Source organism: Coenobita brevimanus, chromosome 79 (genome assembly GCF_032717465.1).
Source record: "Coenobita brevimanus isolate Jiangsu-jjx chromosome 79, ASM3271746v2, whole genome shotgun sequence".
NCBI classification, from domain to species: domain Eukaryota; kingdom Metazoa; phylum Arthropoda; class Malacostraca; order Decapoda; family Coenobitidae; genus Coenobita; species Coenobita brevimanus.
In genome coordinates this window covers 2,014,341-2,036,453 of record NC_137032.1, presented here as the reverse complement: position 1 = coordinate 2,036,453, position 22,113 = coordinate 2,014,341, and the positions used below count along the sequence as shown (strand labels likewise).

General features: G+C 42.5%; 1 protein-coding gene across 1 annotated transcript in view; it reads right to left on the bottom strand.

Annotated features, from left to right (window-relative positions):
* LOC145408939 (transcription factor AP-2-epsilon-like) overlaps positions 1 to 22,113 on the bottom strand; it is a 289,633-nt gene that overhangs the window by 152,882 nt on the left and 114,638 nt on the right. Inside the window, exons 2-4 of the mRNA XM_080279520.1 lie at positions 17,905 to 18,069; positions 11,632 to 11,754; positions 6,795 to 6,926 (exon numbers count right to left, since the gene is read on the bottom strand). Coding sequence (XP_080135646.1) covers positions 6,795 to 6,926; positions 11,632 to 11,754; positions 17,905 to 18,069 — 420 coding nt within the window. The remainder of the gene's footprint in view (positions 1 to 6,794; positions 6,927 to 11,631; positions 11,755 to 17,904; positions 18,070 to 22,113) is intronic.

The window sequence follows — 22,113 nt, the reverse complement described above, 5'->3', positions numbered from 1 at the left end:
TGACAGAATTAATGTGTGTGTGTGTGTGTGTGTGTGTGTGTGTGTGTGTGTGTGTGTGTGTGTGTGTGTGTGTGAGAGAGAGAGAGAGAGAGAGAGAGAGAGAGAGAGAGAGAGATTAATAAACCTAATATACCTAACGTTTTAATTTGCGTGCTATCTTACTTCCTTCTTTTCAGTTTTTCCTTCATCTTCTCCACCGTTCCTCTCAGCACACACACACACACACACACACACACACACACACACACACACACACACACACACACACACACACCATTCTATTCACGAGTTTAATTCTGACAACTGCTCTCTCTCTCTCTCTCTCTCTCTCTCTCTCTCTCTCTCTCTCTCTCTCTCTCTCGATTTAATTTTGACAGCTCCCATACTCCCCTCGTTCCATTTTTCCCCTCATCACCCTCATCATTTCTCCTCAGCGGTTACCTCCTCCTTGAAGATCGCCCTCAAGTGCCACAGAAACTCCAATTAATCCCCCTCGTCCTCGTCCTCCATCACCGACATGAAGGACGTACACAACACAAACACAAATGAGGCAAAACAATCTCTATGGCATGGTGGCATTAGGGCGACTTTGAGTGACAGGGTGTGCAGTGAGGGTTTGGTGCCTTGTTGTCACTTTTTTTGCTGACCCGAGATGCAACATTGAAATCTTGCCTGGGATTTTTTTTTTATATTATTTTTCTGTTTTCCTTTCGAGGGGAGAGGCGAGGTTGATTTGTTTCACCGCTTAAGTTGCTCTTCTGGTATGAGAGATGGATGGGATTTAAGGAAGACCAATAAAGAAGGTGCCTGGTAGAGAATGAGGCAGAGAGGATTAATCTGTATAACTAGAAGGGGATTACTCTCAACAACTAAAGGATTTGGAGGATGGAGGATGAAGGCAAACAAGGCTGAGTGGAGAAAGCTGCGAGAAGCCTTTACCGATACTGGCCTGATGTTGACTGATAAATGCGATAAACCCTTACCTACGTCACCTGTTCACGTCATCAAAGTTAATTACAATCTATACAGGTGATCTGATATGTCCTTTTAATTTACAGTATTAGATGAATGGAATAAAACATGATATTCTGAAACACATCCCTAAGTCCTCATGTGGTGACGTAGCCCCTCCCCCTCCCTCTCTCTCTCTCTCTCTCTCTCTTCACACACACACACACACACACACACACACACACTACCATCCCTCCACGAACATACGTGCACTGATACCCAAACACGTCCACCACTCAAACACACACACACACACACACACACACACACACACACACACACACACACAAAACGTCACCCTATCACGCCGGCTACAACTCTTACACCTCTCTCTCTCTCCCTCTCGTCAACTGTATCACCCACCACTACTACTACTACTACTACGCTGCCCGTATCTGCCCCCGCCGCAAAATTAGGAATAAAAAAATGAGGGACCTTATATGTGTGTCGCCCCTGATATCGATACAAGAGACTGACACAGGAAGGGAAACAAGGCCCTATCTCACTCCCTCTCACTAGGCTGCCTCCATGTCAATTACTAGACTTTTTTTTTATAAGGTTTTACTCACGGGAGGGGTAGAGAGAGAGAGAGAGAGAGAGAGAGAGAGAGAGAGAGAGAGAGAGAGAGACTGTTCATACACAAAATCAAAAGGAACACTTATGCCAATGCTTCTTCTTAGTGTGTGTGTGTGTGTGTGTGTGTGTGTGTGTGTGTGTGTGTGTGTGTGTGTGTGTGTGTGTGTGTGTGTGTGTGTGTGAATCAACTATACTACGAGTTCCTATCTTCTCTCTCTCACACCCTCTCACTACCCTACCTCCACGTCAATTAACAGATATTTTTAAAGGCTTTAGGCACTGAGAGAGAGAGAGAGAGAGAGAGAGAGAGAGAGAGAGAGAATAAATTAACTCTTACTTCAATACCTCAAACACTACGCTACCTTCACGTCCGTTATGACATCTTTTCATTTCATCTTTTTTAGACTATAGACAGACGTGGAGAAGGAGAGGGAGATCGAGAAAGAGGGAGAGTCTGTTTGATGAGTGGATGGTATAGCAAAGCCTATATTATGAAGTCCTATATATATTCTTTTTTTCGGATTTTCACTAATCTGTTTTCACGTCAACGATGAGATTTTTTTCCCAAATGATTTTACACAAGGATGGAGAAGGATGGGAAGGCCAGGTGCCAGGTGGGGCAATACACACACACACACACACACACACACACACACACACACACACACACTTACTATCCTCCCACTACACCAATTAATAACCATCTTTGTATACACCTAAGGAGACGGAGAGCAAGACCGAGAGATTAACTGAGAAACTGAGGGAAGGGAAGATGGTATGACAGCTCTTTTACATACAAATTACTCACCTACCTGTATGTTAATTACCTGGGTTTCGTTTACGATTATATTTACAATTATTTACAGAATGAAGACGATGATGAAAGAGAAGAGGCCGGGGAAGAGATGATGATGATGATGATGATGATAAGGAGGAGGAGGAGGAGTTGGAGGAGGAGGAGGAGGCTGAGAGAGACAAAGGGGAGAAAAGATGGAAGGGAGGGAAGGGGGTGAGGAGGAAACAAGTGCCAATGCAAGACCTAGGGCGGCTTGATAACCACTGCCACTACACACACACACACACACACACACACACACACACACACGAGTAGCGTAAAACGTATCTCGCTCCCCCCCTCCTCCCTCCCTCTCTCTCTCTCTCTCTCTCACACACACACACACACATAACTACCACCCATCTTCCCTCCTTCATTAGACCCTCTCGATGTGATTTTTATCAATGAATCAACAATATTGATTTAGCGGGTGAAACAATGAATGGTGTGAGTGGCTCCATAAGGCTACCGTATCATAGTTCACTCCTCCTCCCTCGCTCTCTCTCTCTCTTCTCTTGCCTCCGCTTTTCTTTGATTCGTATATTCTCTTCTCTCCCTCCCTTCCCTCACTCCCTGCCACTCTCTCACCCCTTCCTTCCTCCTCAACACTTCCCCTTCTCTCCCCACCATCCCTTCACCTTTTTTCTCCTGTCATCTTTCCCCTCCTTATCATTCCCTCCCTTCCCCATCTCTTTTTGCCATTCTGTTCTTTCTACTTTCCTTGTCTTTCATCCTTTCTCCATGCCATCAACTTTTCTCTTTCCTCATTCTCTTTCCCCCTAATGTTTCCTATTTTCCTCATCTTCCCTCTCTCTCTCTCTCTATCCATCCTCTCTTCTCCTGTTTCCTACTTCTCCCGAACTCTTCACATCTCTTTTTCTCCTCCCTTTCTTTCTCCTTATCATCTCCCCCTTTCCTTAACCTCCCTCCCCTCTTCCCCTTCCCTCATTCCCCCCACTCACTTACTCATGCCTGCAGCGGATGGAATTTTTAATTACTGTAACATTTTTCCTCTGCACCGGAATTTGATGCGAGGTAATGGCGCAGGAATGTTGTAAATTAGCGGGGTTGGGGGTGTAACCTGTACAGCTCAGAATTATCCTAGTCTCAACACCCCTCCCCATGATTCCCCCCACCCTCCTCTCGCCCCCTCCCCCGTCTCCCCACTCTCCCCTGCCCTCCTCTCGCCCGCTATCTCCTATGATCCCTTCTCCTTGCTTCCTACTCCTCGTCCTCCACCGCCCCCTCTCGTCCCCTGCCACCTCTATCTTCCCCTCCCGTCCCCTACTTCCCCCACCCCACTTCCTACCCCTCACACCCTCTGTCCCCCTCCCCCAGGCCTCTCCGTCTTCTACCTCACGCACTGTCTATCTCCCCCACCCTCCCCTCGCCATCTTCAATCGTTCACTCACCTTCTACAAAGCCTCTTACCCTTGTTCTCCACCTCCTCTTCCCCTCACTCATTGCCTGTAGGTCCTTCATTCTCCCCTCTTCCTACTTCTCATCTCCCTCTTCCTCCCCCTTCTTCCCTCAACTATCTCTACCTCTCCTTTTTTTTTTCCTCTCTCTCTCTCTCCTTATTACTATCTCCTTAATTATTTTCCCCTTCTTCCCCTCCCCTCCACTCATCTCTTTCCCCTTTCTTTCTCTCCTTATTACTCCCTCCCTTCTTCAACTTCCCTCCCCTTCCTCTCTCTCTCCCCCCTCAAACCCTACCCCCCCTAACCTTCCTCCAACACTCCCCTGCGCACCCCCTCCTCCTCTTCTAACCCACTACCCACCCACCCACCCCTCGTCCTGTCACTCTTGGAGGCTTGCTTAATTTTTGTCATAATAATGTGGCCTGAGAGTGCTATGATAAAATATACGCTTTTCACCTTAACCTGGCCTAAAAATTGATATCCTTTAATCTTGAATGCTGAGGTATAACAAGAAATTAAGAGAAGTAAATAGCACTAGTCACGAAGACGTGCTCTGGGAAGGATATAGAGCTGTAGGTTTTGTCATACAGATACGGGTTATAGAGCAAGTAGCAAACGGACGATACTCCCTGCCAAGTTAAGGTAAACACATATACCTGGCCTTGCATCACCTGAGCTGAATAAAATCGTCGTCAGCATAAATGAAGTCCACAATTCCCTACTATACTCAACTCACTTTAACTTGGTCCAAAATTGCCATCTACCCATCCTGAATGCTGCACTATAACAAGAGAGCAGCACTACAATGATGCTAGTCACGAGGAAGTGCTGTGGGAAGTCTGGTTGTAACACTAAATGGGTCATGCACGGATTCACTCATAATTCAAGCCTCTCATACCTACAGCTCACTGGTATACCAACCATAAAGCCACTGAAGATAATAATAATAAAAATAATAACAATAACAATGATGATAATAATAATAATAATAATAATAATAATAATAATAATAATAATAATAATAATAATGATGATGAAAAAGACGTGACCCAAAGGCAGGAGGAAGGTGAAGGGATGCAGACAGGAAGGGAGGGAGAGAGGGATGGGGGAAGGAGCGGGGGAAAAAGGCAGGGATGGGGGAAGCAGGGAGGGAGGAAGGGAGGTAAGTAGGAAAGGAGCCAAGAAGGCAAGGTGGGACGGAAAGAAGGAAGGAGGGAGGGTGGGAGGGAGGGAGTGAAGGAGAAGAGAGAGAGAGAGAGAGAGAGACCCTGAAGGCGCCTCTTGCCAGATAACATGACACAAATATTTTTCCTCACACCTCCCATCCCGTGACACGGACATAACTACGTAAATTATTAACAGGATATACAGATTTAATATATATACATTTAAATACACCTCAGTAGTTGTATATATTAAAATACTGAATCTCGAAATGGCTTAGAATTATTTTATGGCCTCACAAGCTTACGACGTCCTATGTAAAAAAAAATAAATTAAAAAAAAAAATAAAAAAAGGTAACCTCGTGATCCTGTAGTTAAAGACCCAGAATTTATTAACAGATATTTTAGAATTTATGAACAACCCTAGAATTTATGATGTCAGAGAATTAATGAACAAACCCAGAGAATTTATGAACAAGGCTAGAGAACTTATGAACAGGCCTAGAGAATTTATGAACAGGGCTAGAGAATTTATGAACAGGCCTAGAAATTATCAACAGGGCCAGAATTTATGAACGGCCTACAGAGTTTATGAACAGATGTAGAATTTATGAAGTCTCAGAATTTATGAAGAAGGCTTGAGAATTTATGAACAGGTCGAATTTAGTGAACTTATACGATGCAGATTCATTAACTCCGACATCTGTATAGACGTAATCGTAGTCGACTATTTAAAAGCAATTTGATAAAGGTGTGGAAGGATATTTGTAGTTCATACAGTAATTACAAAACCATAAACACAAGAGCACAACTAATACAAAATTACAAATAAAATAGCACAACTAGTACAAAACACAATTACGCGTCCTTACCCCACAATCAGATCAAAATATAACCTACAATAACCTGAGGGAACAATCACTCACTGGCCAACAATCAGAGGACACCTGTACTCCACAATCAGCACAGGGAACAATCACGTGACACCTGATTCCCACAATCAGTGCGAGAGACAATCAGGTAACATCTTCTGCCAACAATCAACATACGAAACAATCACATAACACGCCAATCAGTACACGAACAATCAAGTATTCACCTCACAATCAATATTCGAAACAATCAACTGACGTCTTTAATGACAATCAACGAAGGAAGCGACGAAAACTACATCTTTAGCCTACAATCAGAACAAACCACAATCAGACGAGAGCTCTCTTACACAATCAGTACGAGAGGAAATCAGAAAATATGTGTACTCTGCAATCCAACGGGGTCTGTGGTCTACCATACGTGAGGTATCGTAAAAAGACAGTTAAAAAAAAAAAATCTCACAAGCAGAACAATCAACAATCAAAACAAGTGCCAGAGGTATATTTCCTGCACTGTCCCCATAATCAATCGACAATCATTACCCTCGAAAATTATAACAACGACAAGTGTATTAACTCGTTCGTTCCTTTAATCGTGACAATCAGTACAACCGACAATCAGAACAAATGCTAGACAGGTTTACTCTTTGCTTCTCATAATCAAAACAATCAAGTCGGTACGATCGCCCATCAGATAAATTCAGTATCTTACTTTTACTCCTTGCTTCCTTTACCTTCAACAATCGATACCTGCTTCTTTTAACATTCCATAATCAGGAAATCACTATGCTATAATTTCCACACTAGTTCTGACAATCGTAACACTCAACAATCAGTACAATCGCCCATCAGAACAACCCACAATCCCATCAAACAACCCACAATCCCATCAATCCACAATCAATCTCTACTCACCGGCTCCTCTATGGCGTGTGGATGGATGGTGTTGCTGAGAATTATGTCCTCGTGTCTCGCCGCGCCCATCAGAACGGCGCCGGAGCGGTCCACCGTTGCGTAGCCCCGATCATACAGACCCACCTGGCCGCTCTGGACGGGGGCCGGCAAAATGGAAGAGTCAGCTTGAGTCAATTGGCCCTTTAAGTCAGTCACGGTGGCTTAAATTTACCCCAATATACCTGTACTTAATCCCTTTCAATCTCGACAAAATGAGTCAACTTGAGTCAGCCATGGGGACTAAAAATGACACCTATTATGCTACACCCTTTCAAACAGAAGAGTCAGCTCGAGTCAGTGGGTACTTCTGAGTCACTGGTGGTTTGAGTTAAGCTATTTTCGTAACCCTTTCAGCCCAATGACGTATTTTTAGCTACATTCTTGACACCAGTTTTGTTTGTTTTTCGAACTGGACTAGTTATATATAGGCTCGTATTCTCGTTGGTTAAGGAAATTCCCTAACAACTCTTCCTTAGCGATTTGTTTTTGGTTATGGGTGGGTTATATAATTTTGTAAGTTATGTACGCAGAGTATGGTGATAATGGAAGGATTTATGTAACACAGACGGGGACAGTAAAGTGTAATAAAGAAAACAAATCGCTCAGGAAAAGGTGTTAGGGAGCTTCAGTCCACGAGAATACGGGCCATATTCTTCAATAACCCATTTAGTACAAGTGGCTTTTCCAAAATTGAATTAAATCATCAGGAGGCAGAAAAAATAATAATAAATAAATAAATACACGTCAGAAATGAAAGGGCTAATGTTTAAATTGCATGGATGAAAGCAAACCTATATTATTTTTAGTGTTATCTATGGAAAGCCTATGGTTATAATGATTTGCCTGCATCCCACATTACAGAGTGCAGCTATACTCCTTTCACCTTAACTTGGCCCTGATTTCCGTCCATTTGCAGCTTATTGCACGTGCCTCTCTTTTGTTTTGTGTTTGGTTTTTTCTTGGATGGAACGGTTTGCGGGCTCCTGGTCTTTGGTTCCTTCTTTCTTGCATAAAAAAAAAAAAGCTGAGAGGCAGAGAAAGACAATATTACCACATCCTTTCCATGGCACTCCTTCGTGACTAGCATCATAGTCCACATTCTAGATAAGGAGAGGGTAAATTTAGGCCAATTTAAAGGAAAAGGAGTATAGTAACAACACAGAGGCCAGACACGTTCAATACAGAGACCTGACACGTTCTATACTCGTCACGTTCTTCAGCTGCTATCGTCAAAAGTTTTAAGCACATGATTATTAGCACTGTATATTTAAATTTGAAATCGAGAAGTGAGATGCTGATTCCAAAATTATAATGATTTTTTTGATGTATTTGACGATGATGGAAAGTATCTGGCCTTACTGTTCAGCTGCTGACTGCGTTCTGTAAAATGGGATGCAGGCTAACCATACCTAATAACCACAGGTGTTTCATAAATGACCCTCAATAATTACAGGTATGCATTCTACCTGGCTATTTAGTTTCCGGTTAGCCCCTTCAGACCAATGACGTTATTTTTAGTGTCTTTCCTGCTACCAGACGATTTCATTCAGTTTACAGATCTCTCGTTATGAAGGGGTTAATGAAGGCAATATCTAAGGTCTCCAGTTCGAAAGGTATGTGTTGGAAAAAATTGTCTGGAGGTAGCAAAACAGGTCATAGTGCTGAAGTGGTTAAGTCAGCATCAGACTAATTTAGAAGCAGTTTGAGTCTATGTTTGAGTCATTGGTGGTTCGAGTCAGGACAAGATTGATGGTCTGAGTCAGTAAAACGTTGATGCATTCAGTGGCATCAATTGTGAGTAGTGTCAGGAAATGGGTGGGTCTGCGTGTGTCAGTGTCTGTTTGAGTCAGTGCCAGCCCGAGTGAGTGCGAGTCAGTGTCGGCAGTTAGTGTGAGTCTGTGTCATTCTGAGTTAATGCAACTCAGTGTCAGCCTGAGTTAGTGCAAGTCAGTGTCAGCCTGATTTAGTGTGAGTCACAGTGTCAGTGAGACAGTGTGAGTCAGTGTCAGCCTGAGATAGTGTGAATCAGTGTCACCCTGAGTTAGTGTAAGTCAGTGTCAGCCTCGGTCAGTATGAGTCAGTGTCAGCCAGAGTCAGTATGAGTCAGTGTCAGCCTGAGTTAGTAAGAGTCAGTATGAGTCAGTGTCAGTGTAATTAAGTGGTCGTGTAGGTTATTGCAATGCTGAGTAAGTGTCATATATTAAATCTGTACTACCTTAAGTCGGTGCTAGTTTAAGTCAGTGGTACTTTGGCAGAGTAAGTGGTAGGTAGTCTAACTGGTAGGTAGAATGAGCAAGTGGTAGGTAGACTAAGTGGTAGGTAGACTGAGTAAGCGGTAGGCAGACTCAGAAAGTGGTGGGTACTGTCTAAGTGGTTGGTAGTCTGGGTTAGTGGCTGGTAGTCTGTGTAAGTGGTTGGAAGTCTGCATAAGTGGTAGGTGATCTGCGTAAGTGGTAGGTGGTCTGCGTAAGTTGTTGGTAGTCTGCATAAGTGGTAGGTGGTCTGCGTAAGTGGTAGGTGGTCTGCGTAAGTGGTAAGTGGTCTGTGTAAGTGGTAGGTGGTCTGAATAAGTGGTAGGTCGTCTGAATAAGTGGCAGGTATTCTGGGTATGTGGTAGGTGGTGTAAGTGGTAATCAAGTCAGTAGGAGCTTAGATCAATGGTAATTCAAGTAAGTGGTAATTTGAGTCAGTGGTAGTTTGAGTCATAGGTCGTTTGAGTCAGTGGTAGTCTGAGTTGGTGTTCGATTGTTTGAGTCAGTGGTAGTTAGGGTCAGTTGCGATTTGAGTCAGTGGCAGTTTTATTCAGTGGTAATTTAAGTCATCTAGTGGTACCCCGAGTCTGTGGTCCTCTGAGTCAGTGGTACCGTGAGTCACTGGAATTTTGTGTCAATGGTGGTGTGAGTCAGTGGTTTATAAGTCAATGGTAGTTTGAGTCAGTGACGGTCACTTGTGGTTTGAGTCTGTGGTGTGGTTTGAGATACGGGTAGAGAGTGGTAGATGAGTCAGTGGCAATTTGAGTTAGTGTCAGCCAGTGTGTGAGTCAGTTTGTAAGCATAAACTAGTAAGTGTGAGGTAGTGTGGGAGTCAGTGTGTAAGCTAGTGTGAGAGAGTTAGCTAGTGTGTGAGTCAGTGACAGCTAGTGAGAGAGAGAGAGAGAGAGAGAGAGAGAGAGAGAGAGAGAGATGCCAGAACTTAACAGCAAGAAGAGTGAGGAAGAAGAAGGCTCTAATGTGTGGGATTATCTTACTAATTATACCCAAACTTCACTCTATCTTTATAATTAAGAGTGTTTTCCAGTGTTCTCTTACGGAGCTTTTTATATCAACCTTAATTTAATATTTTATAGCCACAAACTACACTTAAATCACATATATATATATTATTTGAATGATGAAGACACGGCATGTCAAACAAAAGAGGTTATTCTCATTTGTTATATTAATTCTCTCTTTTTTTTCTCTCTAGTGGGCTTTGAACGTTCCTATTATTTTTTTAACTTCACTGTGTCTCTCGTATTTTTATTTGTCACACGTAATTTTTCTTTCACAAATATGAAGCTGAGTTCAGATTACTGCCTAATTTTTAAAAACATTAGCTGGTCCCACAGTTAATCCTTGTTGGTTTATGGCAGCCTAGATTTATTTTATTTTCATTTTCCTTTGCTAAACATATTTTCACGACTCAGATTTTATTACTCTTCCTACATTAACAGTCTCTGTCCACACCTGATGGGCTGTATCACGCAAAATATAAATTCTAATATCACTTCACAACATATATGCTTATCACTCCCCTCCTACTCTTCTTCCTATCTCAACAACCTTTTTCCCAAAATTTCTAGTTTACTGCAAATTATAAAATCATGTATATTTAATTTTCACATGACTTCACTAAGCATATTTCAATACAACTATCATACGTCTCTTCGCTTGATCAAAAATCTTTCCTCTACAGTGACACAGAGCACAGTAACAAATACTCAGCATCGTCAATATAAACATCATCACCATCCTAACCTTTCTGCATTTCCCACTTAAGGGGCTGACATGACATATAAAAAGGAACAGGAAGAGACAGAACTATGAGATCTATGAAAAGTGCCCAGTGAAGCAAACCATTCATACCTTACACTTCCTCATCACTCAAACCTTCAATTCCACCCGCTCCACCTCACACGCAAAACTTCTACACAATTACATTTCATTTTGTAGATTACTCCTTCCACTTCCTTCTCACTGGCACTTTTACTGCAGGTCTCTTGTACTCATTTTTAAAACAGTTATCTTCTGTCTCCCAATTGTCTTTTATTTTCCACGTACACTGGTAAATCTAACACTGCATATCGTAGTGTATTTCCTCGTCGCTGAAAAACACGTCTACTTTTCTTGGTCACTTCATCATTCTTACAGTGTCCCCTTTCACATCTACTCCTGTATCTCGCACAATACACAATTCATTTATCTATTTCCTAATATATCTATCAAAAATTCCCAACTAATTCTAATCAGTCTAACTTAATTTCTAACTAAACTTAATGCAAAATATCTCATTCAGTCTGCTTACTCAATTTGCTGACAATAACTATGAACGAAAGTCTTAATTTCTTGGGAACTGTAACATTTTAATTTATCAAGGCAATTCATTAACCCATTCCTGAGTTAGTGTTACGATTTTCCTACACACACACACACACACATACACAATCATAAACATAACACAAACACATCCATTCCCCCCCCTCTTTCTCTTTCTCTCTCTCCAACAAAAAAAAAACTCTACACGTCCTTACACTACTTACTACATGTAGAGAGTCCTCCCGGCGCGGCACTTCATGTCTGTTTTGAAGGGTTGCAGAGGTGTAGGTGGTATAATTGGCAGGGAGGGAGTGCAGCTGGTATGGGTCGGCTGCTGGGTGGTGTGTCTGCAACCAAGAGGGAGAACTGTGGTTAGAAGGGAGAGACTGGAAAGGAGAAGGAGGGAGGAGACGGTAAAAGGAGAGGGAGAGATGGAGGAGTTTGGAAGAGAGTGACATTGGTTTCGGCTGGTCGCTGGGTGGTGTCTGCAACTAAGAGAGAGAACTGTGGTTAGATGGGAGGGATTGGAAGGGAGAAAGAAAGAAGGGAGAGAGGGAAAGACTGGAGGGAAAAATGAGAGAGAGGGAGAGACAGGAGGGGAAAAAGGAGGGAGGGAGAGAACGAGGAGAGAGCACCAGGAAAGGAAAAATGGATGATACTAGACGGGAGTATGGATCAGTTGGTAAGGGTGATTGGAAAAGAGGGGAAGGAGAGGAGGAGGAAGTGTTTAGAAGGGGGAAAAGAGAGAGAGAGAGAGAGAGAGAGAGAGAGAGAGAGAGAGAGAGAATAAAAAGGGGATGACCAGCGAAGGAGGAGTTAAGGAGTTGGTGAAGGAGCTGGATAGTGAATAACAAGGAGAAAGAAAAGAAGAGGAAGAAAGAGACAGAAGAGAAGGAGTGGAGTGAAAAAGAGGAGGAAGGGATGGAGAGAAAGAGAAGTGGAGGGAAAAAGAAGAGAAGGGAGAGACTGAGGAGGAGTGTCGAGGAGAGAGGAAAATGTAGAGTGAAAATTGGTTCTTGGAGGGAAAAAAAAAAGACAGGAAAACAAAACAAAAACATACAAATGAGCTGTTGACGAAAAATCTGATACAGGAAAAAAAATAAATCCTGAAATAAAACCAGGTCAGAGTTTAGTGGAAAAAAAAGAAGAAAAAAAAAAAAGAGGCTGGTGAAGAGCTGGTGTAAAAAAAATCATATAATTGTCAAAAAAAAAAAAATCCTGGAATGAGAACTAGGTAGGAATTTGGAAGTTAAAGATGGTAAGATTGAGGTTATATATCGAAAGGGTTGGGGGGGATGATGCCGATTCTGTCTGTTTATCTATCTGTCTGTCTCTGTCTATCTACCTGTATTAATAGTTACCCAAACTGACAGACATGCAGACAGACGGATGAGAGACAGACACTGATTCTGCTTGGCTATTCATCTCTGTCTTTCTGTCTGTTTTTATGTCTGTCTCTACCTGTCTATCTACCTGCATTCTTAATTACCCAGATTGACAGACATGTAGACAAACAGATGATAGATAGATACATAGATAGATGGAAAATGATTAACAGAGAGGCTAAAGAAACCTACTGAGGGAAACCAGTTAGAGAGAGAGAGAGAGAGAGAGAGAGAGAGAGAGAGAGAGAGAGAGAGAATGTGAAGAAGAGTGCAAGAGAGAGTGGGTGAGTGATGAGAGACGTATGAAAAAAGGTGAAGAAGAGTGCAAGGGAGAGTGGATGAGAGTGAAGGGAGAAGTGTGAAAAAGGTGAAGAAGAGTGTTGAGATAAGAATGCAGGAAGAATGGATGAGAGTGAAGCAAGAGGCGTGATAAAAACCTGAAGAAATGTGCTGGGAGAAGAGTGCAAGGGTGAGTGAATGAGAGTGAGGCGTGAGGGGTGTAAGAATGCGTGTAGGAGAGTGAAGAATGAAGGGACTGTAAGGGAGGGTGGAGGAGAGTAGAAAGAGATGAGTGAAAGGAAGGGGAAAGGGGAGATTGGAGGAAGGTGTGGGGAAGAAAGCTAGAAGAGTGCAAGAGAATGTGGTGAACTGAGGAAGAGAAGAGTATAAGGGAGAGAGGAAGAGAGGAAAAGGGTAGGGGGAATAAGGGAAGAAGAATGGAAGAGAAGGAGTGTGTGCAGAACAGAGGGAGGTGCAAGGGAAAGAGGGGGAGGGCGTGGGGAATTGATAAAGGAAAGTGCAAGAGAGAGAGAGATGCAGGGCGAGGGGAACAGAGGGAGAAAGATGCAAGGGGGAGAGACGGAGGGCGTGGAGAATGGGAGAAGGAAAATAGATGGAAGAGTAGAGGAAGGTGTGGAGAAGGCATGGAGACACATCTCTTAGTGAACGGGTTAATTAAGCAGCATGTAACCTCTCCAGCGTGAAAAGTCTCTCCAAAGCTCCTAATCGTCCAGCTGTAGCAAGAATCAATTGAAATATACGCCATGGTGGTGAAGGGGTAAGTAAGGAGAGCTGGGTAATTACTGGAAGAACCCTGAAATAAATCTTACATATGAGGGTAGATTTACACTGGAAAATTGGTGGTATACTGTCAAAGCCGTGAATGGTTTAGACATCAGGTAATCTCAGTACAAAAGAGGTGAGCCATAAATGATGCAGACAACAGTACCTCTCCTGCTTTACCGTCGCTCAGTCACCAGAAATTAATTTGTGACCTGACTGCATCAAGGCCCCTCCCCCTTTCCCTTGGACCTCCGCCGCCGTACCTGACTCTAATTCTTAAAGTCAAGTACCTAGCGATATTTGCCCCATCCCTCAGTTCCCCATCATAGACTTTAATATTGGTCATTCAGTAAGCGGAAATGAATATGTGAACTGACTGTATCACGACCCCTCTTCCCTCACCGAACCTGACTCTGTATAATTCTTAAACTATATTTTATCGCCAGACTGACCCCGCATCCTGTGAGAGGTGGCCAATCCTCAAATTCCAGTAGGTAAATTTGCCATGACCTGACTGCATCATGGTCCCCCTTCCCGTCTCCCATCCTGCCGGACCTGACTCGAGTAATCCTCAAACGCTACATGTCCAGTCAGCAAATTTACCCCATCCGCCAGTCTCTCATCAGGGCTGGACTGTGATATGGCTAAGCCTCTCCATGTGATTGAAGCAACGGGGTAGGGCAATCAACGTGCGACACTGATTAGCGGCAAGTTTTATCTGTCTGAGCAATTACTCCGCCGCTCTGCTCCCTCCGACGCTCTATCGCTGTCAGATGGGCGATTACAATTTCCAAAGTGAGATGCACAGTATAGGCAGTGACACGGGTTTCCCTAACGAGCCTTGATGTCAAAGTGTCGTGGACTGATCATGTGGAAGGATTATATGTGAAGACGGATATAAAAAACATTTTCATAACTGAGTATATTTCCTCTATGGTCTAATATTTCACGGCATCCTCACATTTAGGTTAAATCTCTTTCTCCCTGACGTAACATGAGAATCATCTATGGGCAGGGAAACATACCGAGTCCCTCTCACTTCAGGAATAACAGCCAACAGAATAATAACATTTTCATACGTGGGCACATTTTTTTTCATCCAAGTCCTAATATTTCACGGCATCGTCAAATATAAGTAATATCTCTCACTTTTTCCCTGACTTAACGTATCAGAGAGAATCATCTATGGGCAGGGAAACATACCAGGCCTCTATCACTTTAGAAATAACAGCCAGCAAAAGAGGGCGAGAAGCAGGAGAGTTAAAACACTGGACGAATTTTTGTCCCCTAATACTTCACTCCATTGTCACATTTAGGGCATGTCAAGATGAAGTAGGATGGACCGACCTGGGACTCTACTAAAGGTGTCTGGTTCTGTTTTGTCACTTTCCTCCCAGACACACCTCAAGCGAGTTTTATGAGTAGAGGAAAATATCAAACCTTTCTCATGCTCAACTCAGAAAGACGATGTTGTGAGAGGAAGAGCGGTCGAATATTAAGTGAAGTTTTGCTCCACACTGTACAGGTGAAGTCAGAAGTTTGTGGTATGATGGCAGTATTGTGTATCTAAATGGCTCCAAACAGTCACTTAACACTTTCAATATGGTGATGCCTTTTAACTATATTTTCGCCACCTCCAGACGATTTTCATAACAATAAGAGGACAGCAGGAAGGGTTAGATGGCGTCTTCATTAACCCCTTGGCAATTAGGGTGCTCTCATGCTGAATAAAATCGTCTGACCGCAACAAGAATAAAGTGACAATAACATTGTCGGTTTGAATGCGTTAATAATGGTTGGGTTAGCATTACATAGGCATTTTCTCCGTCGATAGAGAGGATGATAGTCCGTGCCTCCGTAACAGGAATGTCTGAACCGAACTATATATCTCGGAAGTTCGTTTGTATCGTTTATAAAAGGCTCCAAAATGCTTGCATGTGTCGGCCTTGGTCACTTAATGGCGGCTTTCCATGTTCCTCGACCTCTGGCAGCCTCACTATTCAGTCCTTTATCTCTGAGGTCACACTCTACTAGGTATGGCACGGATCAGAGTTAGTGCACAACCAGTACTCATTGTAACTCTTTAGTCAAGACACGCGTTCCAGTCACACCGTCTTCCACACAACAGGTACTACAGGTATTCCCTCTAACTTGGCCCAGATTTTCGTCCTTTTGCAGCTCATTTCCCGCAGCGCAGTGGCAGAAAAAGACAATGCAAGGGCTCTGCCTTTCCGTAGCACTTCTTCGTGACTGCTGCCAAATTTAAGTGTTAATCTCGTGTTACAGCGCAGACTTCAAGATGGAGCGATGGCGATTTTGGGCCAACTTAAGAGTACAAACAGCATAGCAGTTGTTGTAGCTACGGGTTCATTGGAAACGTGAACGTGGTGGACTGCGGGCTGTAGTTACCCTTCACCTGCAGCGTACAATCCTCCTTTTGGTGGATAGGGAGGGAGTTGAGGGACGTTTGTTTACCCAGGCAGTGGAGTAACTCTATATCGGTGCCACCACATGAAGGCGTCCCTCTTCAGCACAGGGTAAACAATAAATGCTCCTTATAAATCACCACTTTACTGACTTTACTGCTGCTAAATCCATTACTCCGAGGACGATTTTTTTCTATTATTTTTGCTACCCTAGGACGATTTGACTCAGCATAGGGGAGACATCTCGGGGTGAAGGGGTTTATGAAGGCTGTATCTAACCCCCTCTTCCATATCTAACCCCTCCAGTTCGAACAGTGTGTCCTATGGTGTATAAAAGCGTCTGAAGAAAGCAAGAATTATGTCAGAAATACGCTGTGGGACTGATCGGGTTAGTCTAAAGTAAATTAACAGATTACAAGAACGAAGATGAGATGGAGGGATGGAGTGGAGAGGTATATGAGTGAGAAGTGTGTAAGCTGGAGGGGCAGCGTAATGGCAGGGGACAAGGCGACATGAGGCGATTTGTTTATGGCCACCCCTTACAGGATTAAAGCGTCTGGCTATAGATAGACAGACCAATTAATCTTCTCAGTCCAAAGATGACATTGTACATTATGATATTTATTATTATCATTATTATTATTATTATTATTATTATAATTACTGTTATTATTATTATTATTATTATTATTCTGCATCCAGACGATTTTATTTAGCTTAGGAAGGTCCCTAGTAATGAAGGGGTTAAAGAAGACCGTATCTACCCCCCCCCCTTCAAAAAGGCTTTCAAAAACTGAATACAATCGTCAAGGGAAAGCAAGACTGAGAGAAAAATTACGTTCTCATGTTAAAGAGTCCAGAGCTCCACTGATACCTATAAAACTGTTATTATTAGTTCTGTATATTCGATGCTTCTTATATACTTAAAGAAACACATTGTATAACACGGAACAGTGGTAAGTCAAGAGCCAAGAAGGTATAAAAGACCCATACATATTTTGCACCTTCAACAAGAGCGGTACACAGCTCTATCAACCATCAGATCACCATGGTGCAAATATAAGGGTAATATTTTTCTTATACAATCATGGTCGCTTAGCAAACCAAAATCCAAGCTTTTAACCAGGAGTAATTAATTAAACCAAAGTTGGACATCAAATATAAGGGGAAGAACACCTTTGTTTATAATCCAAAATTTTAACAGATATGAAGAAAAGGCCAGAAATTCCAACAACAGAGTTCAAATTTAGAATTAAAAACCACACCTAAAAAACACTCTTTCCAACACACGTGTCATATGAGAGTGTCGTCCCAGTAAATCCAATAATAGAGTTAAGATCTAAAATTAAAGCTACACGTAAAGCAAGTTACAACTACACCTACAGTACATTATTTCCAACTTAAGTGGCATGTGAGGGTATCGTCCAAGAAAATCCAATAATAGAGTTAAGATCTAAAATTCAAGGTACATCTAAAGTAAATCTGAATTACAACTACACCTAAAGGAAGTCTAAAAATACAGTTACACCTAAAGCAAGTCTAAAATTACAACTACACCTAGAGTACACTATTTCCAACATACGTGGTATATGAGGGTGTCAAGGGCGAGGTCGCGTCCACTCACCGTCATCTGGTTCTCTGTGCCCAGGTACGGGGGAGGAAAGTAGGGGGGCTGGAAGTCGGTGGTGGGCGTGTGTATCCTGGGCGTGGAGGCGAACGATGCAGACCCGCCCACGCCCCCGATGCTGGTGATTGGACCCAGGCTCGACGGGTGCCCGCCTACACGTTCCTGAAGGAGGGAGAGAGGGAGGCAGGTGAGTACGGAGACAGGTAGAGACAGGTGTGGCAAGGCTTGGCACATTAAAGGAACTGTAAATACATAGAAATGGGGACGACAGGTACACAGAAAAGTGGGTATTAAGTACACACACACACACACACAGACACACACACACACACACACACACACACGGTCACAGAAATAAGGGCGATAAGTACACAGAAAAGGGGCGGTCAGTGCATATGATGAAAATTTCCTAAGATAATAATAAGGTGCAAAAAGTAAAATAATTCGCCAAAAATTAAGGTGCCAGAAATTGTCCTAAGGCCTTGATATTACGGCCAGAAGAAGCTCACACGTTAGCACTTTATAAACATCACAAAGAGGTAAGAACACGAGGGAAAACTTGAGATGATTTCTAAGTCTTCTTTCTGGAGGACCCCGCGAGAGAGAAAAGAACCTTATTAACACGTGTCTCTCTTGGAAAATGTTGAATGGAGAAAAAACTGTACATACGAAGAAAACTGGATATATTGGAGAAAAACAGAACCAGAAATCCATCTCTGCAAAACAGGGACAGACCAGCACTTCATCATCATTCTTTTAAATATGCATTAGAGAGGCCCCATACGCCTTAAAAATATAACAGCAGTCTCGGAAAACGATAAAAAATTTCTGTAAGCTACTGAGTTACGGCCCATCCTTTCACCGCTTTGCGAATTCCAAATCTATGAAGCACACAGTCCTTTTTTGAATGCAGAATAATTATACCGTATAACAACATACACACAAAAGGAACACAATGACATACTTAACTAGAGGGGTACTCAGTGGAGCGCATCTCTCCGACATGGGCAACGTAATTTTCAAACCACTCTTCATAATGGGTTAGGTTTTCTCACCACTGATTAGGGTTTCATAAAAAATGTTTTCCGGATCCGGAACGGTAATACGATCCGGATCGGTCCCAAAGTTAATCGACTGATCCCTGGGATATGGGATATCTACCCACCAAATTTGGTCCAAATCTCTCTCTTAGTTTTTGAGTAATCCTGCTAACAGACGAACAAACAAACAGGTGTGAAAACACTCTCTCCCTGTTGAAGAGAACTACAGAAGCAAACAAGTCCTTACAAGAGCAGAGCACTGGGTAAAAAAAAAGTAGAATTTGTTGGCTCCTGAGCTACCTTTATACGTTTCCTGTTTGCCCCGTCTGACCAGCACCAGGCCAGCCCCACCACCACCCCAAGCCTCTGACACGTAAATCTAAGTTATCTAAATCTAAATCTCCCACGTAAACAACCGAGAGCGAGCTGGGTGAGAGACTTGCTCTATCTAGGCCTAAGAACTGTAGACTCGTAGCTTGAGGCGGGTAACACCTTTTCCTAGCCGATTTATTCTTGTATTTGATACGTTAATACAATTGTTTGGTCTATATGTGTAATCTATGTTCATATAAAAGGGATAAAATAAGTCGCTAAGGATGAGGTGTTACGCGAGCTCCTAATCGAACTATGATACGGAATCAAAAACACGAACCCAGGACTAAGACAAATCAACCCTTTCCCTATTCTCGTCTTCCACCTCCCTGCATCTCGACTGCTACACAACAACTCAAAATAAATGGCCAGAGAAAAGGTGTCAGGAAATACCCCAAGCCTTAAGAATACAACCTCAGGGCTAATACAAAGCAGCTTGTTCTTCTTCCTTCTCCCTGCATCTCCTTCGCTACATAACAACGCCCTGCCATCCATCACACCTGTCATTAGCCTTCACTCGATACCTCTCTAGCTCTCTCTCTTTGTCTGCCTGTGTTTGTCTGTCTGTCTGTCTGTCTCTCTCTCTCTCTCTCTCTCTCTCTCTCTCACACCCACACACACCTTAAATGATGAGAAGCGACAGGTAGACATAAATCACTTCACATTTCTCGCATCCTGACAATTAACACATCCTCATCTCTTCAAACATAGAGAAGAGGAAATTATGTACAAGGATCCTCATTGAACTGAAAAACTTGTAATCACGTCATTATTATACCAGGCCTTTGCATCATGATCATTATCATCATTGTATTACTATTATTATTATTATTATGTGAGTGAGGTGGACGGTGGGAGAGGGAGGGGGAGGCCAAGGATCAGCTGGACGGATGGAGTGGAGAGGTATATGTGAGAGAGGTGGTGTGAGCTGGAAGGAGGACAGCGAAATGGCGGGGAACAGGAAGACATGGAGGCGATTTGTTTGTGGCCACCCCTTACGATATTACGGAGTCTGGCAATAGATTGATAGACAGACAGATCATAATCATCATCATCATTATTATTATTATTATTATTACTATTATTAGTATTATTATATTATTATTAGCGGATGATGATGATGATTTTTATTATTATTATTATTATTATAATTATTATTATTATCATCATCATCATTATTTTTGTATCTTCAGACCACAAAAGAACGCTCATCAACAGGGGTCAAATTACAAGCCCACAACACTGTACCGTGACCCTTACCGCACCAGACATTTTGAAACGTGGACGACCTTAGTGATGCATGGAGTCCCCTGTGACGGATGTGTAAATATTAACGCTGGCTGTTTTAGCTCTTGAAATAAACTAGGAAGATATGAGACGGTATACAGCTGAGGTGGTGGTAGTAGTAAATGCTGTAGTTGTGGTAGTGGTAATGGTGGTGGTGGTAGTAATAGTAGTAGTACTAGTGGTAGTGGTGGAAATAATAATAATAATAATAATAATAATAATAATGATGATAATAATAATAATAATAGAAATAGAAATATTATTACTATTATTAGTATTGCTATTATTATTATTATCATCATCATCATCATCATTAATACAACAATTTTAGGCATGAAATCAAGGCTCTTCATATATTCTTTCCTATTAACTCCATCAAAACCATACACAAGATACTTTAATGGCGGGTGTAGGACCAAAGAGAGCAGGGGAAAAGGTAGGAAGTACATAGGAGAGCTGGAAATGGGAGGAAATGGGGGCCAGAGGATAAATATGAGTAGGCAGGTGTTAGGGGAGAGAGGGGGAGGGGGTGGAGTAGGGTAGGGTGATGAGGGAGGGAGGATAGGATGATGGGGAGGGAGAGGTATGGAAGAGAGGGAGGAAAGAGAGATAGGGAGGGAAGAAAGAGGAAGGAATGGAAGGTTAGAGTGAAGAAGGGAAGGAGAAATGGAAGATATAGGGAGGCAACAGAGAGAGGAAGGGAAGGGTAGGGAAAGAAGATAGGGAGGAAAGAGAGGGAGGGAGGGAGAGAGGAAGGGAAGGAAGGCAGGAAGTGAGGGGAAATAGGGAAGCCGTGAATGTCGAAGTTTAAATTGATGTGCTATCGACTGCCTCCCTCAACCCTCAGCGGGAGTGTACGTGCCATCCCCTCGTCTCAAAGGCCTCAAACCCTCACGTCAACCCGGCAGAAACACTCTGTAGATTTTTTTTAACACTCGGGCACCTGTCTCTCATTTTTAGCTAAATAAAATCGTCTGCGTAGTAAGCCGAGTATTAATAGTAGTAGTTGTATTATTATTATTATTATTATTATTATCATTATCATTATTATTATTAACATTATTATTGCTCCATATACGGCCAGTATTTTTTCCTCATCTTTCTGGATATCTCTCGATGAAATTTGCCCTATTTATATATACAGTATATATATTTCACATTATGTGCATATTTCTCATAAAAATTTGATGTTATGTGACCGAGTTGCATATCAGTCAGTTGGAACAAAACATTAGAGTTGTCTTGGACGTGAGAAGGTTAATGGAGACAATTTTAACACTTTTATCCTCCTGTATGCACTATCAGCTGAATAAAATCGTCTGGATATAGCTGGAAAAAGGGTTAATATGGCCATTTAGAGGTTAACCACAGCGACAGACGATTTCCCTTCTTGTGTCAATATTAACGAGGGATGAATCTAACAGTGGCTTGAATTTGGTTACGTTTTATCATATCAGTGTATCATTGGTGAATTTACCTGCCCATTCCTTGATTAAAATAGGTATGC